Below are 18,067 nucleotides of genomic sequence, written 5' to 3'. Positions count from 1 at the left end.
ATTCCTTAAAAATCAAACTGAATGAATGTTAAAAATGTGTGTGTTTAAATACTTGAGGGAGGTCCAAGAGTGTTGGAGCAGGAAAGAGCATCAGCATCATGAGATGATGCGGGAGAGCAAATAAATACCAATTCAGTGACAGTAGCCGAGACCAACTAGTATAAGATTATAATTGCTTCTATTGCTTCTTCTTCTTGTCTGTCGCAGCTGGACATTCTGCTGTCAGGCAAACTACAGATATCTATTTTAAAACCAGTTTTTACACAACTGACATTATCTGAGCTGCAAAGGGATGTTTAAGCTCATTCCCTTTAAGCTAAAGCTGAAACAATTAGTCGACAGAAAATTATATGACAGCTTTAAAAAAACAAAACAAAAACAAAAACGGTTAATCGTTAAAGCTATTTTAAAAAACCAAAAAAACCAAAACAAAAGTGCCAAAAATTCTTTTGCCTTCTCTTCTGCAGTGTGAATATTCACTGGTCTTCTTTATTTTCTATGATCTGAGTTTTGGGCTCTTTGTCTGACAAAACAACTTGAGCTTTGGGAAATATTGATTGGCATTTTTAAACTTATTTTTCTGACAGTTTATCATTAATTGATAATGAATTTAATGTTGATTGCAGCTTTATTTCACAGGTCATAAGTGATGCTTCATAGCCAAAGGACAATAAATTACCGTCCATGAATAATTCACCATAATTTGGGGCTGATGGCTCGTGGCAGCTGCCTGCAGACTTCGTTTTCCATTCAGATAATGTCGCTCCTCACTCCCCTCACTTGCATCTCTCTTTCTTGCTTAACTTCTCGTTAAGCAAAAAGAGCGATGCGAGGACGGAGGAACAGGTTTTTCTAATCTACAGTATTACAATCACGCAATATTATTAATATTATTAGTGAATGTCAGTGATGGTGAACCTCGATCGATTGCGGTTCATGAGTCGGAGGATGGAGGAGCAAAGACTGGAGGAAGCAGTTAGCTGAATGGAAAGTACTCAAAGTGGTCAAAGCTGCTCTGACTTTAAAAAAATCCACACTAAGTACAAATGTTTCCCGCAGGACACAAATTTCTTTTTTTTTTTTTAAATTGACCTCGAAAACAGCTCAGTATTTACAAGTTAACATCCAATTATCTCACCAATCTTACCAAGTAACATTTGTAAAATGATAAATCATGAAGTGTAAGTATTAAAAATTTTTTTTGGGCCAGAGCAGATGTATACATTATATAATATACATGTAATGTTTATAATATAATGTATACATCTTCTTCACTACATGTAAAACACTGTCTATGCACTTTCAATAGGCCCAAAATGAATCTTTTTTTAATCTATTTTTCTTCTTTAAATTAAATTGTATGTAAAACTGAAACTTAACTTGCACTTTCATAACACTATATTTTCTACCTCACAATTTTCTGATAGTTTATCTCCAGTTAAAATAAAATAATCCCTTAACAAATGGTCCGAATATCTAATTAAACAGAAAAGCATTTAGCCAAGCAATCAGCACAGTTTAACTTAATATAACATATATTTAGGTAGTCTGACAAGTTTTTGCATGAAATAATGATGATAATGATGCTCTTTCCTGCTTTTACGACTGTTTTAGACCTTTAAAAAAATCTGGCTTGTGGAATTTACTGACAAGGTACTCCACTAATGTCTTTTTCTTTTTTGGGCATTAATGTTCTCACCACTATTGATTTTTGCATTAACACTGACAGATAATAATAGTAAAGCTCCAATAAAAAACACAATGACTGACTTGATCACTGATGGGACATTTTCTCAAAACGAGCCAAATAAGATCACAAATCTGCAGCGTTATTGTGAATGCTACTGGAATAATAATGGTGCTATCATTGTTTCTTGGTTTTAATCATTAAAATGTGCCTTTTTATATTTGAAAATAGATTTTCTTTGTTGCCTGTAACCAGTTTTAGCCCATTAACATAGTAAATTCCAATAATGTGAATTTTCAGTCCAAAATCTCAGCTGTTTGTTGAAAAATGTGAAACCTGGCTGGAAAAATGAACTATTGAACCTTTTTTTTTAATCCCACTTGATCGTTTTTTATTTTTGTTTTGTTTTTTTTATCCCTGTACTGTATCTTGCTGTCATTCCTGTTTGACCACTGCCAAATCCTGAGAGACAATTTCATCTGACAGTGGAGACCAAAATGTATGTGCAATCTTTTCTATTTGTTGCTGCTGTCATGTTGTCTATAAAACAGAGGAAATAAACACATTTTTTTACGCTTTTTTGCAATCTGTCTCATAATTTATTGAAAGTATGGAGATTCTGATATGAATATTTATCCATTACTATTCAAATGTTTATTTGTGAATGTCAAGATGTTTTCAGAAATGTACACTGAAGAAATTAAATTATTCTTAAGCATAACATTTTCTGTTACTATTGGCAGATTTAACAATTTGTAAAGTTAAAATCAAAGATACTAAACATTATGTACACCCTTTGTGTCATTGGGCTTAATTATATCAGAGTTTTTGGTCAACGTTTCCCGTTTCTGCAGGACGGATGTCAGATTCACATTGTTGCTACATGTTTTGAACATTTATTAAAACATTTAAAAATATAGTAAATCTGTGTTTTCAGCCAACTATAGCTAACAACTGATCTCAGGAAAATGTGCAAGATGATTAAAATTCACAATAATGTGAAATGTGGGGTTGACATTCAAAGTGAAGGACTGAAGGACTCGGATTAAAAAAAACAGACAGTTTATCTGAAACATATTTCAGAGCACAGTACATGTATTTGAGATACTTTACAAAATATTTACACAGCATTATTTATTTTTGTTCATTTTTTATAGTCACTTTGGGGTACCAAAGAAAACAAAGACTAAAGCAAAATGAAGAATTCAGTGGGGAATCATTTAGTGTTTTTTTCTTCTTTCTATCAAATTACAACACATCAGACTGAATTGTTTCTGGTAAAAATTGACAGAGTTTTGATTTTTATGTCTTTATGAAGTAAAAAAAAAAACTTTAAAATGTCAAAAGCTCACTTAAAGGCTTGTCTGGCTCAGATGGAAAAGTCTTTGCTGGTTTCATTCAGCTCAATATTTCTTGGCGGAGTTCCCCATGGTACTATACTTGGCCCACTGACATTTTCAACAACAGTCAACGTTATGATAGAATCAGTCACCGTTTTTAAATAAACCATTGTCATAAATCTAATAAGAATTTTCCTCTTTGTACCCAGCTCCCATGTCAGCTGGAATATTAATGAGATAAAACTTGAAGTTGCCACCAAGTGAATCCCAGACCCTCTAATCTCACAGAGGTCCTCGCCGCTCACGTTCAGGTTCAGATTTTGGAACTGGCAGGTCCTTTCACCAGGCCCTGCTCTTTGCGCATCACCGGTGCATGAATGCTGCAGTCCCGTGCCTCACAAAATCCTGGCACGCCAGCGACCCCGACCATGCCAGGCGTACCCATCGGACCAGTGAAGCCGCGGGGACCTTGGGGACCCTCCATGCCATTTTTGGGTTCTGCTGGGTGACCTGGCAAACCTGGAAGAGGAATTTATAACATGTATAAACCTGCAGAGTAACTTGAAGAAAGTCTGGTCACTTATTCACCAAGAATCAAGATGAGAAACAGGCACAAAATGTCACATTCATTTTTAATATAAAAGTAAATTTTACACTTAATTAGATAAATAGAACAAACAGAAGATTACTGCAGTATCTTATTATATATTTTCTAAAGAGGACAGAGTTCTACATGTGATATGTGATATTGCACAATTTGTAGACTATATTACATTTTTTTACGATTGATTTCATGCAAGGTTCAATACTGAGTCCACATCTTCAAAACTATTCACACAGTTGACACAGCAGTGACAATTATGACGCAAACTGTGACACATTTACGTTATTTTCACACAGAAAGCAAACACAAACAACCAACAACACATCCTCACTTGAGGATGAAACTCTTCAGTTTATGTTCAGAAACTAACATGTTCATACGGACAGCAATCTGCCAAATCATAACCACACCTAAATACATCTATATTCAACTAAAAACAAGACAAACTGTCAGAAATAAAGCCCACTGAAAACTTTCCTTCTGCATTTCTAATTATAGACCTATATCAAATCTTTCTTTTTAAGCAAGGTACTTGAAAAAGGTTTTTGAAATGTTTCAATCAGGTTTCAGAGCTAACCACAACACAGTCAAAGTATTCAGTGACATCAGAATTAGCACTGATGCCTTTTTGGATTCAAGTGATTCATTCAACACAGTCGACTATGATATGCTTATAGATCACCTTGAGAACTGGGTTGGGCTCTCCTGAACTGTTTTAAACTGGTTCTGATCTTACTTCTCAGGAAGAAAATGTTTGGTATTGCTATTGGAGATCATGCATCAGGAAAACATGATTTGCCCTTCAGTGTTGCTCCGGGAAGCTGTGTTGGTCCACTCCTTTTTTTCACTATATATGCTTCCTCTAGGTAATATCATCAGGAAATATTATAATTTTCATAGATATGCAGATGACACACAGCTGTATATTTCACTTGAGCCTGACAATGACAGTTAAAAATTGGATAAGCAATAACTTCTTGGAACTAAATGAAGATAAAACTGAAAGTAGCATGCGTGGGCATTGTTCTGGATTCAGAATTAATTTTTAACTGTATAGAAAGTGACCAAAAAAGCTTTTTATCACTTAAGAAACATTTCCAAAGTATGGCCGTTCCTATCCTATAAAGACGCTGAGAGAGAGCATTTTACCCTGCTATTAGCTACACTCTGTTGGCTCCTGGTATCTTTTAGAATAGATTTTAAGGTTCTTTGTTTTTAAAAGCTCTCAATGGTTTGGGACTGGCCTACACTGCAGGCTCTCTATCGTTTTTTAATCTTCACAAGCTCTCTGATCTTCTACTGCTGGGTTTTTAAATACACACAAATACACACAAGAGAATAGGTATCACAGCTTTTTTTTTTTTTTTAACTATACTCCAAAATTAATAGGGAATACCCTCCCAAGAGCTATAAGGGATGCAGGCTCTGTGAACAGTTTTAAATGGCAGGTGAAAACCTATTCATTTAATCTGACTTTTAATTAATGTCATTCTTATTATTTTTTTTCGCTAATTCTCTCATTTTATATTACTGGTTTCTGTTTTTCACTTCCACTTGTATATTTTATCATCTACTTTTTTGACTTTTTAATGTGTTCATTTTTTTAAAAAATATTTTAGTTTATTGTAAAGCACTTTGATTTACACCTCTTGTATGAAAAGTGCTCTATAAATAAAGTTTATTATTATTATTGTTATGGAGAACTACAGATATTACTGTATTTATACAATATACACATTTCTGACACTATCAGCCATTTAAAAACAACATATACAAGCTTTTGTGTGTAAAATGAGCTGCTGTAAATGATGTAAAAGTTTGTGGGGAAAAACTGATAAAAATGCCAAAGCCAAATATTAAAAGTTTGATTTCCACCTACCAGCAAGCTACTGTAAAGCACTAACACTCTATCAGCAGGATAGATATATTTTATAGACTATGTTTATTGTTGTTTTGTTTACAGATAAATAAAACAAGATACTTCTAATCATCCAGAAAAACACCTCTAGTCCCTTCACCAATGTTCCCAGCCCAAAAAATACACAAAAACATAGCAACAGGGCTTCCTTCAATAGTTATATTTTACATTTTATGTTTAGCAAACACTAAACTGTGATGAATCATTATGATACAGATTGTGTCTCCAGCTGCTGTTTATTGATTGGTGTATAAATGATTGTGTGGAGATCAACTGTGTCGTACCTCTGAGGCCCTGTGGTCCATCAAGTCCTGGCAGGCCTGTACCTGGATCACCGGCAGCACCTTTAGTTCCCTTTTTACCTGTTGAGAAAAAACACAAAGAGCTTCTGGGAAAAGCCCATAAAACACAAAACCACAGAGCTCCATTCATCTTTTCCAGATAACAATCTTGTCAGGGTAAATTTCTCTGAGTTCACCTTAAATCTCAGTTTAATACGTGTAGCTACAAGCAGGATTTGTGACATCACCACCAGTTTGGAGTCAATTGTGGTCAAATATGCAACTTAGACCAGTGTGATGTGGAAACTTGAAGTCTCCAGTGCACAAAAACTGAAAATTAACTTTACAGTGAAACAGGAGACATCTTGTGTCCAATAGCTTTTGCTTTTAAAATGAAAAACATTTGCATATTAATAGATTTGGAAATTTTTAATAAGGGAGAAAGAATAGATGTCAATTTAAGGAATTTAACGAGATAATTTAACTTTTTTTTGTAGAAAAATCATATCAGACACAAAGTATTATTTAAAGTAGAGCATTTTATATACATCTTAAAACACATCTGGAGGGGATCTGTGAATATATTAACAAATATCAGCCCATAGTGAAAGACTCAAGGTGAAAAAGGCCATATGAAGTGAAAGGAGGTGAGAATTCTGTTACAGTAATTTGAGGACATGATTTAGGATCTCTAGGGCACGACACCTTTCACACCCAGTACCCTTTATCCACAATTCCTCTGGATTGTATTTGCAATGGAAATTTTTTACAAATATAAACTAATCTACATGGAGGCTTTCTGTATGTATGAAAAAGGAAATAGAATAAAAAGCTGATCTTACCAAAAATAACCAAATTCTGGGAAACAGTATGTACAACAATGAAAGGAATATGAAGGTACAATATTCCTATGGATATTTCTCTGCTTTATTTTTGTATTTTTACAACTGGTCCTGTACAGCCAGAGGATGAATATCTGGTTAAAATATTAATAGTGGCTCGTAAAAAGGCTTCGACATGGAAATGGGGCAAAGCTGAACCACCAACTCTGGATCAGTGGACACAGATTGTCGAGGAAATCTATTTGATGGAAAAACTGACACACATTGTGTGACTTCAGTGGGAGAAATGGACATTATCCCAAAGGAAGAAAGTGAGTGCAAAATAAATGGAGAAGACAAACACATCACCAGTCAAAAGTTTGGACATACTTACTTATTCAAGTGAATGGGAAAGTGTGTCCAATTTCTGATTTGATTTCAAGATGTTTTCCCTAAGTTCATGTGTTTGTTTTTATTTTGCATATAAAAATAATATAGTAAAAAAAACAAAAAAAAAACCTTACCTCTGTCACCCTGCGCTCCTTTGTCTCCCTCCAGTCCTCTGTCGCCCTGAGCACCTCTGGCTCCCTTCGCTCCGGCTTTTCCTGCTTTACCCTGATAGATGGAGGCAGAAATGGTGTTGAATTAGTCCTGAAGCAGAGACTTATGATATTATAGTATCAGGATTGTCATGATTCTGCTCTATAGAGATATACTACGAGATGATAATTTAACATTTCTATCAAAATCTGTGTAATTAAAGAGAAATACAGTACGTAAAATGTTTTTCTGTATATTTCAAAAAGCAGAAATTTGTTTATTCGCTCCATTACAATATGCTTTCAGATTTTTATAGACAGCTGAAATTAAATAATTTAACACAGTGCAGTCTTTTTTTTTTGTGCATATTTACATCACTAAAATGTGTAAAAGTATAAACGAGGAATTTTTTTGTGTAGATTTTTATTGTATTACACCTCACTTTCTCTAATCAGTTATACTCAGTTATACAGAGTTATACTCCTCATCTGCACTTTGTTTGGTGTAAACTATGTAAACATTTTACAACAGGAAATAAAATAAATGTGGAGAGATGAACCCCAGGTGAAAATCGGGTTAAAGCAATCTCCTTTTTTTTAAAAGATTTTTTCAGTAAAAAATTGTTAAAAAATGTAAAAAGATCATTTCTAATTATTCACACCTCCAAGGTCGGCATTGAATATTCAGGTGTTTATAAAATCACAACACAGAGACTGTTATCCACATGTTTTTCCAGGAAATCTGGGGAGTTTAAAAAGCCACATTTTCCACTATTGTGGTCGTGAGGTACAGTAGAAGTAAGATTTACAGGTTTGCCTGCTGATCCTGTTGGCCCTCGGCCTCCTGGGGGCCCGATCAGTGTCCGGTTGTTGATGGGGCAGCCCTGGGAGCACTTAGCCCGTATGGAGGAGGCGTACTGGGAGATCTGGGCTGTGACCACACCTCTGCAGAGCTGCAGGACCTGCTCATCAGTCAGACCAGGACCCTGCAGGACAGAAAACACTCGGTTTATCTTCCCTCTATCACTGCTACATAACACTCATCGTTTAATCCTCTAATGAGTCTTAAAATCAAGTCCTGAGAAAATATGCAAGTAGCCAAGGACTCTGCAGCCTCAAAATAGCAATGCATCAACAATGCGCCTGACCACACCTCATTTTAAGACCAACACGCCCATGGGCGCTCTGATGGGCAGAAGGGCATTTGCTATTTCAACAACGTGGGGGCTGGACGGGAAAATGAAACTTGCATCTATCTTAAACTAACAGAGACACTTGGCGCCAGTTTGTGCTGAGCCAAAGATATATTTATAAGGTAAGATAAGATAAGACCTTATTGTTCCAGAGGGAAATTTCCCCTGGACACAATGCTGCTGTTGTATAGTACCATAATTGAACAGTACAATACATCATACATCTCATAAATATTGTGATAAAACGTACAATAGATTACTCTTTTCTTGGAGTTACAGAGTCAACACAGAGTTCGATGTAATCAGTGATATTCAGGTCCAGTTCCTCTGAAAACAGGTTCCAGTTCATAGGAAGCAGCCTTTTAAGGTTTCTATGCTCTCTTCTTTTTTAATACTTTGATTATTCTTTCAGATTAACTTTAAGATCTTTAGAAACAATATGACTTTAAATTAAAGGTAATTTTTGGTGAAGGTTGAGGAATCAAAAATGTTTTGGGTGGATGGAAAGGACAAAATTGTTGTGTCATCATGTTCTTGTTCATTTTATTATTTTTTTTTATTATTTAACTGCTGTTTCTTTGAGTGCAGTTTTTACACAATGACATATGTGTTTGTGTGTCTGACTGTTACTCACAGAGGGACCTTGCACTCCTTTGGGTCCTGCTCGGCCTTTGACTCCCGGGTCTCCGATGGGGCCTCGCTCTCCTCTGGTTCCCGGGATGCCAGGCGGACCCACGGGGCCGGGGACGCCGTTACGACCGACCGCGCCTTTCGGTCCACGCTGTCAGTAAAGAGAGAGACTTTTTGTGATGATATGGTCATTGTTGCCCAAATTTAAAATTTCAAGCAAATTGTAATTAAAAATTCACCAAAGTGGTTTCAAAGTTTTGATTTTACTTATTTGCAGCAGAATTTTGTTTCCATTTCAGCCGATTTCCTGTTATTCGATCCCAACATCATAAATATATTAGATTGATGTTAATTTCCGAGTTAATGAGGAAAATAATTATTATATTTTTTGCATAATAATATGCCACTGATTGAACTGTAAGAAAGAACAAACAGCTGTAGAGTTAATCCATATCTCAGATCTGCAATTCCTTCATGCAATCACCTGAGAGTTGCTCTTAAATTTTCTTTTACAGTTTTCTGTAGCGCATTTTCAAGTGTAATACTTATAGAAGTTTGATAAAAAATGGGCCCTGAAGTTCATCATTTAAAGGTTGGGTTCACAATTTTTCAAGTCTGTCTTAAAACAACAGGCAGGAGCTCAAGTGAGCAGTGAAACCTGTTTTTCTTGGAGACAAAATCCACAGTCCTCCTCCTGTACAAAAATGTATTTAAAAGCATCCAAATGAGTCAAATCAAGTAGATATCTTTCAACGTTACAGTCTTTTTAGTGCCAAAGTCCCTCTTTTTGTTACTATACTTCCACCGCAGCTCAACAGGGAAACACTGTCCGAGGAAACACAAAGAGGGAATTTGATGCTAAAAAGACTGTAAATGTGTCAGATATCCACTTGATATGACTAACTCAGACTGCTGAAGCTGAATAGAAGCTTCACATCAACTTTTAAATGACTGTGTGGACACACTGTGGATTTTGGGCTCCATCACTTACGTTGAAAGCACATTTGAAGGATCTTTTAATATCCAGTATGAACAGGAGGAATGATTACAGCGAGGAAAACCTCTTTCACTGTTACTATGGACACCTGGCTGTTGTTTTAAGACACACTTGAAAAATTGTGAACCTTTCCTTTAATATTATATATGCCTACTATTGTTAAAAAATGACTAGAAATTGGTAATTGTATATATTTTTGATCTTTGTATCATGGAACATTTTCTTAAGAATTCTCTAAAGAGTCAATTTATGAGTAAAACAATTGTCTGCTTTATTCTTTTTTAAAACATCCTCAGTTTACTTAGTTGTTGTTATTCTGAAAAACATAAAACATAATTTACTGAAAAGTTCATTTCATTTGTGCGAAATCTATAAATCTGCAGGAATAATCATCATGTGAAACGAACAACAATCTAGTAAAAGTTTTTGAGCCTACTGTATTTATAATTTAATAATATATAAATAAAAAGTATGAAATAACAGGAAGTTGACTGAAATGGAAACAAATTGTGCTGTTGGTAGTCAAAGTACGTCAGAGAAGTCACATAAAAATGAGAATTTAGTTCCACACTGACGGGTGCAGACGATGAAGATGATTAGACTGTAAATAAAATCAATTCCACATTTGTTGTTAATGTTTGTTGCATTCCTGGTAAATGTAAAAGAAAAAAAAAAGGAAAAAGCAGCGTAACATCTGATCATATGTTCAAATACAAATAACAGACGACTGTATTCTTGCTGACGCTGCTTCAGCAACGTTATATTGATCCTGAATGATTTGAACCAGCTGATCACACATCTGGAGCTGTCTTAAATTTTGGGGGATTTTTAAGTTTTCCAAAGTTTGTGAGTAAAAGTGAAAGATTTTGACTTTTAGGTTTCACTTAAGTCCACATTTTTTTACTTAAGCAGTTTGATAAATTGTGTGTGTGTGTTTGTGTGTTTCTATGATGTAATGGTAAAATATTGAAAATAAATAATCACCTGTCCTTTGTCTCCACCGTCACCTTTGCTTCCCTGAAAGATAAGGAGAAGGAGGAACAAACTAATCTGTTAGTAAAATCCAGCAGATGTAGGAAGAAGAAGTAAAATGGAAAGTACAGTTTCATCATCCAACTGTAAACAAAGATATTTCACCTTCTGTCCTTGATCACCTTTAATGCCTTTCTTCCCTGCTGCACCCTGCAGGAAGAAAACAACACACATTGTGACGAAAGAGGAAGTTGCAGTTACTGTCAGCAATGATTCTTCAAGTTACACAGCTTCACAGGCTCAGTAAAGGGCTCTCTTAAAGTAAACAATTCAAAACAGGAAAGACGTGCACAAAAGAAGAAGTCGCTAGGTTAAAGGGAAACTCCTGTCTGTTTTATTTGTAGGAAACATTTTCATGCTGTTTGTTTTGAAGATGACATTTATAAGAATTTATTTTATTCTACAACCACAAAAGAAGACTCGCTGTGCTTCGCCTCTTACTTTACTCCCATAAATCAAAAGGAAATGAACACAAATGAAACTATGAAGCTGTTAAAAGGCTGCAGGGAGATTTGTAGGGTTCTAATGAAAGAAACACTTTCTGCATTTACATTTGTTGTTCCAAACACTCACAGGTGCATGAGATTGTTTGAAATAAACATGATTACCTGAAGTACCTGAATACATTTCTGAATCTCGGGGAAATGCAGCTCTGACTCACTACAGAAACAAGCTGCATCTCATCAGCCTCCACTTTAAGGTTTTTTAAACTTTTTGTCAGAACAGAGAACTCTTGACTCCTCGTGGATTTTTGCCTCCATGTTAAGATGTGTTTAGACCAAGCGGTAACCTCCGGGGCTGTAAAATGAAGCCAATGCGGAAGTGCCAAAAACTGCAGTTCCTTGAATGACCACTTGAGGCTCCAAAAGCGAGTCAATCCCCATAGACCCCCATGTTAAAATGCCCAACTTTACAGCAGAAATAAACATGTTTACAGCCTGGTACAAACAACGGTTTTGGTCTCTGTAGCTAATTTCCTCTTTCATGACAACTGTACGGGGGCTGAATTTTTTTATAACTCACCCATTTAAATTTTATTAAGCTGTAAAGTTCTGCATAATGAAGGACATGGCTGCTTTGAGTGACAGGTCTGCCAGCCGCTCGGTGGCTTGTTTCAGCCATTCGGCCCGCCTCTTTGCCCATTTTTGATTGGCTGGAAGTTAAGCAGAGTCACGGACTGCCAAGATGGCGACGGCCGGAGCGGCTCACTTTGAGCTTCAAAACCGCTCTTCAGAAACCAACGGGTGATGTCACCGTAACTATGTCCACATTTTTATACAGTCTATGGTTTAGACGTGTTAAATTTTTATTTTTTGTGTGTTTATTTTGTTTTTGCCTTATGTTTTAATGGCTTGTGAGTGTGTGTCTCTGTGTGTTGGCCAGTCCTCCAAATGTTTGAAAACCCAATTAAAAAACATTTAATTAATACATTTTTGAGTTTTGAGGGCTAAAAAAGTGATCAAAAAACACCCAAAGTCACAGTAAGTTGCAATTAAACTTTAACTACTAAACTGCAAACAAGAAAAAGAAGTTATCCTTAGCTTATTACAAAACCCCCCCTGAGACATTTACTCAAGCCGTCAAAAAGAGGAATAATCATTTGAACAAACACAAAAGCTGCTGACTTAAAAATGACTAATTAGATTGTAAAAGTGAATCAGGTCTCCACCCTTGTGAGAAAGTATCATCTACTTTTTCTCTATTTTTACACAGACTTTAGATTTTACATTGTGTTTTAAATTTCATGTAATTCCAGTTTTAGTTCAGGTTATGTTAATAATTTCAGATTATATTTAATGTTGTGTTTATGCCAAAAACTGCAGTACCTTGAATGGCAACTTGAGGCACCAAAAGCGAGTCAATCCCCATAGACCGTCATGTTAAAATGCCCAACTTTACAGCAGAAAGGTCTCTGTAGATAATTTCCCCTTTCATGACAACTGAATGGGGGGTGAATTTTTTATAACTCACTCGTTTAAATTTTATTAAGCCGTAATGTTATACATAATGAAGGACATGGCTGCTTTGAGTGACAGGTCCGCCAGCCGCTCGGTGGCTTGTTTCAGCCATTCGGCCCGCCTCTTTGCCCATTTTTGATTGGCTGGGAGTTAAGCAGAGTCACGGATTGCCAAGATGGCGACGGCCGGAGCGGCTCACTTTGAGCTTCAAAACTGCTCTTCAGAAACCAACGGGTGACGTCACGGTAACAACATCCATATTTTTATACAGTCTATGGTTTAGACGTGTTTCACAGTGATGTTGAGTAACTCACCTTCTCACCATCAGGTCCCGTCTCACCTTTGGCCCCCTGGAGGCAAAACAAACAGAATGAACTCCATCACTCAACATGAGCTAAAAATGCAACCTAATGATGTAATGTCACTTTAAATTTGACTCCATTTAATGATACTATAATAACATCTATATGGCAAGAAATATAACTTAATGCTTGTTACTGATAACTACAACCTTGTAGAATCACTGCAGTATATATGTTTTTAAATGTAATTGAATTAATTAATATATTAATAGTTTGGTTATTATTATTATTATTATTATTATTTTACTTAAATTTTTGTTTTTTGTGTGTGTTTATTTTGTATTTGCCTTATGTTTTAATGGCTTGTGAGTATGTGTCTCTGTGTGTTGGCCAGTCCTCCAAATATTTGAAAACCCAATTAAAAAACATTTAATTAATACATTTTTGAGTTTTGAGGGCTAAAAAAGTGATCAAAAAACACCCAAAGTCACAGTAAGTTGCAATAAACGTTAACTACTAAACTGCAAACAAGAAAAAGAAGTTATCCTTAGCTTATTACAAAACTCCCCCTGAGACATTTACTCAAGGCGTCAAAAAGAGGAATAATCATTTGAACAAACACAAAAGCTGCTGACTTAAAAATGACTAAATAGACTGTAAAAGTGAATCAGGTCTCCACCCTTGTGAAAAAGTATCATCTACTTTTTCTCCATTTTTACACGGACTTTAGATTTTACAGTGTGTTTTAAATTTCATGTAATTCCAGTTTCAGTTCAGGTTATGTTAATAATTTCAGATTATATTTAATGTTGTGTTTATGGGCAGAGAAGCCTCTGATGATGTCATATACATGAGTATCAGGCTAGATGTTGCTGATCTGCAGGTTATATTGTGTGTTTGCATTGAATATTGTATTGACTGATGTTGTGTTTACACACTTTCGGGCCCTGCAGGCCCTTTGGTCCTTGTTTTCCTGGTACTCCAGCGTCTCCTTGCTCTCCTACAGATCCCTGTTGGAAAGACACAATTAATCAAGCAATGTGAGTAATCCACGATGAAGAAATGAAATTCACTATAGGGCTGCAACAAATCATTATTTTCTCAAGTTATTGATTATCGTTTGTTCCTATAAAACATCAGAAGACAAACAAATGACAAATGACGATCACAGTATCCTACAGCACAAGTTGACGTCATCCAACGTCTTTAAAATATGTCAAAAATATCACAAACCATTCAATTTACAGTCAGGTGAGTCAGCAAATTTTTATTTAGCAAATTTTTCTCCTTTTATCTCTTTTCATAGAACGTTCAGTCATGAATTCTGAGGAATATATATATGTATTACATATTTAGTTTTTTTTACCCAAAATAATCGTGCTATAATAATGTTTACAGTAATATGCTGATTATGACTCTCGATCCTGATGAGCTTCTTCTCTTTCTCTGCAGCAAGTTGTAAATGTACAGAAATGATAATATATTTAGAAAAAGAAATTACAACACAAAAGAGACATTATTCTCTTAGACACAACTTAGTAAAGGCAGAGAGAAGTTGACATAAAAAGATATGAGGAAGTTTAAAACACTTGAGGGGGAAACCCTGAATCTCTAAAATGTCAAATTTTTGAGGAACTGAGAACAAAAGCTTTGTCTTTACTGTGATGGTGAGACATTCTGGGTTTTTTTTGATTGAGTTCATCAGTGCAAATAAACTGATGTGATATCTCAGCAAGACTTGACTGTTACATGAGTTTTAGAGACGCAAAAGTAAAAGGCCATCATGAAACTGTTCTCTTTGTGAATCTAACCGTCTAATCTCTTTTTAGTGGCTAAAGTTAAAGTGTCTGAACGGTTTGACTGTTAAAACCATTCAACTACTGAGGAATCTCACTATCGAAATTATATATATATATATATATATATATATATATATATATATTTAACGGGTGAGAACGAGGACAAGTGTACTTTCTTATTTCTCTCAGTCATTGTCACTCAACCACATCAATGTAAAATAAAAGCTTGAAACTTCTGAGAATTCAACTTAGGGAAATTTCCCAACTGCAGAGGAACCGCAGATGGTTTTCAATTATCAGAAATTACTTTCAATTTTAGATTTATGACCACAACTGACTTCTTCAGAAATAAATGTATAAATGTAATAAAAAACATTCTTGTTATTTCTTGTTTTGCTCCCATTTCATGATTTGTTTCCTCATTGATTTCTGATCGGCTGATCTGTATCACAGCCTCTGGTTTGATTGCTCATGTTTGAGGCTGGATCATTTTCTGCCCGCTGGATCATGAACAGAAGAATGAAAAACATCATGAAAGTGTCCTGAACTGAGTATGAAGTTTCATATTCAAGGAAAGATAAGATGATTCTCAGCCTTAATTTGCATTTGTGAGTAAGATCAGTCTGCACCTGATCACAAAACCTGAGGTGGCAAAAAAAAAAAAAAAAGATTCAGAATGTATTTTCCTGTTTCTTTCTGCATTTTTCTGAATATTTCTCAATTTCTTTTGGTATTTTATTTACTACTTTGTGTATTTACTTAATGAATTTCAGTTTTTCTTAATCTGTTTGACAATTTGCTTAATTGGTTAATTAATTAATTTATTTATCTGCTGATAAGTCAGATTTGGTCCTCCTCAGTCATCTCTTTAGTGCTTTATTTAACAGGCCCATCTTATAACAAATTTCTGGAAATTTTCGATGTAATTTGCTGATATTTAACAGTTAATTTCCAGGATATTTAGTGTAGAATTATAAGAAAAATGATAAAAAGTGTTAAGTAGGTTTAGTTGGTAAGTACCCAATTATTATATTTGGGTTCCTAGTTGTACATTTGCAGAAAATCGTAATAAATTAGACTCTTAACAATTCTTTAACTGACAGAAACCAAATTACATAACCTTTTCAAAGAAATGTCCCAAGAATGACCAGTTACACAGCAACTACTTTTGGTAAATTGTTTAAAAAATGATGAAAAAACTACACATGAAACTACAACCCAACCATTTTTCTTATCATTCGCACAAAATTGCACAACCATTTCTGTAAAACATCCTAAAAATTTCTAATTCCAGGAAATTAGTTGAAAATTAAGGGACCTGTAACAGAAAGCGATACTGTGATCTCATCTTAATGACTTCACTTTTTGGTCATACGTCATTTTTCCTGTATCAAAGTTGCTACTTAAATAAAATCCAAACTACATGACTGCTGTCTTCTATTTGAGCTAAAGTACATATTGTGCATGACATCAGAGTTAAACATGTCTCTCTGTCAGGGCTCTTGGCAGGGGTGTCACTAGGCCTGTTTTAGGGGGGCTTTGGCCCCCCTTAAATTTTCTTTAGCCCCCCCAAAATAAATGTACATTATTAGTTTGAATCATCAATAGTTTTTTCTCATTCATTTTTCATTAAAGTCGGTTGAATTGTGCCATTATGTGTCCAAATTCACAATATACCCAAATATACCCTGGGCGCTAGGACCTGGGAGAGGCTGCTGCTGCTCTAATCCAGCGTTTTCATTGGCTGTGCTGCCCACTCAGAGCCCACCGTAGAGACTGTAACGGTAGTCAGAAACCACTGAACAAGATGACAAGATGTTGGCGAAGACTTTACCAAGACAAACCTAATATACAGAGTGAAATAGTAAGTAGTTACAGGGTGAAGATACTACGCTCCAATATGAATTTGTGGCAAATGATGGTCAATGTAGTGAGCTATCAAGTTGTTATTCGTTTGTTATTTGCTTAACGTTAGCTAACTTTAGGTTTAAGTGAGGAAAAGACAAGAGGACAGGCTATATAACACTAACATAATACAGTGGAAACCGCTTATATAATCACAGTTACAGTGATCAACCTCTTTATGTGGATCAAAAGGGTCAGGTCAGAATCATTCCTATACAAATGCTGTTTAAATAATTTGCTTATAGTAATCAATAGTCCGCTTACAGTGTTCACATGGGGGAAAAGATAAAATTACTCCCATGATACACATATGATATCGTAATTATTATTATGATACGCACCTCCACACCCCTGATATATTATTATCAGGGGTGTGGAGGTGCGGGGTGTGGGTGTGTTTATTTGTAACCGCTGTGAAACAATCAGAAAATAGCGTTTTCTCCCTCTCATTCACCGGCTTTCTCACTGCCACTGCTCGCTCTCCTCATCCACTCTCTAGCTCACTCGACCACTGCTTTTCTCTCTCTCTCTCTCTCTCTCTCTCTCTCTCTCTCTCTCTCTCTCTCTCTCTCTCTCTCTTTCTCTCATCTTAAAATGTCAGTTAGATGGTAATCTGCATGAAAAATAAAGAAAAAGAAAAAGAAAAACATCAGTTATAATAATCATCTGCTTACAGTGATTAATTTGACCCAGACAGACATGATCACTATAAGCGGTCTCCACTGTACTAACTAGCTGACGAGTCAGCCAGCCAAAGTGTGAACAAGTGAAAGAGATTAATAAATAATAAATAATGTTATTGACAGCACTTTACATACTTTGCTTTTATATGCTCCTTAAGTATTTTGAAACAATCATATCAGAAAGCGTAGATTATTGTTTACATACATGTTTCAGTTAATGTCAGTGAAAAGATCACACTGTGTTGATCATAACACTATTTTATACCCTTCAATTCCTCAACATGTAGATGGATATATGACATTTTATGACATAGGCCTATTACTCACACTAGGTATAAACTAGCCTAAATGATTTTATGACATTTTTAGTTTTAGAGG

The 18,067-nt window shown here is 35.4% G+C and overlaps 1 protein-coding gene across 1 annotated transcript in view; it reads right to left on the bottom strand.

The window, feature by feature from the left end:
- Positions 1–2,734: 2,734 nt before the first annotated feature.
- Positions 2,735–18,067, bottom strand: part of zgc:113232 (uncharacterized protein LOC541546 homolog) — a 50,724-nt gene continuing 35,391 nt past the window's right edge. Inside the window, exons 19-27 of the mRNA XM_044359938.1 lie at positions 14,241–14,312; positions 13,315–13,350; positions 11,148–11,192; positions 10,995–11,027; positions 9,018–9,164; positions 8,000–8,176; positions 7,176–7,266; positions 5,834–5,911; positions 2,735–3,546 (exon numbers count right to left, since the gene is read on the bottom strand). Coding sequence (XP_044215873.1) covers positions 3,341–3,546; positions 5,834–5,911; positions 7,176–7,266; positions 8,000–8,176; positions 9,018–9,164; positions 10,995–11,027; positions 11,148–11,192; positions 13,315–13,350; positions 14,241–14,312 — 885 coding nt within the window. The 3' untranslated portion in view covers positions 2,735–3,340. The remainder of the gene's footprint in view (positions 3,547–5,833; positions 5,912–7,175; positions 7,267–7,999; positions 8,177–9,017; positions 9,165–10,994; positions 11,028–11,147; positions 11,193–13,314; positions 13,351–14,240; positions 14,313–18,067) is intronic.

The sequence above is a fragment of the Thunnus albacares genome, chromosome 8, assembly GCF_914725855.1.
Source record: "Thunnus albacares chromosome 8, fThuAlb1.1, whole genome shotgun sequence".
Taxonomy (NCBI): Eukaryota; Metazoa; Chordata; class Actinopteri; order Scombriformes; family Scombridae; genus Thunnus; species Thunnus albacares.
This window is presented reverse-complemented; position numbering and strand designations above follow the sequence as displayed.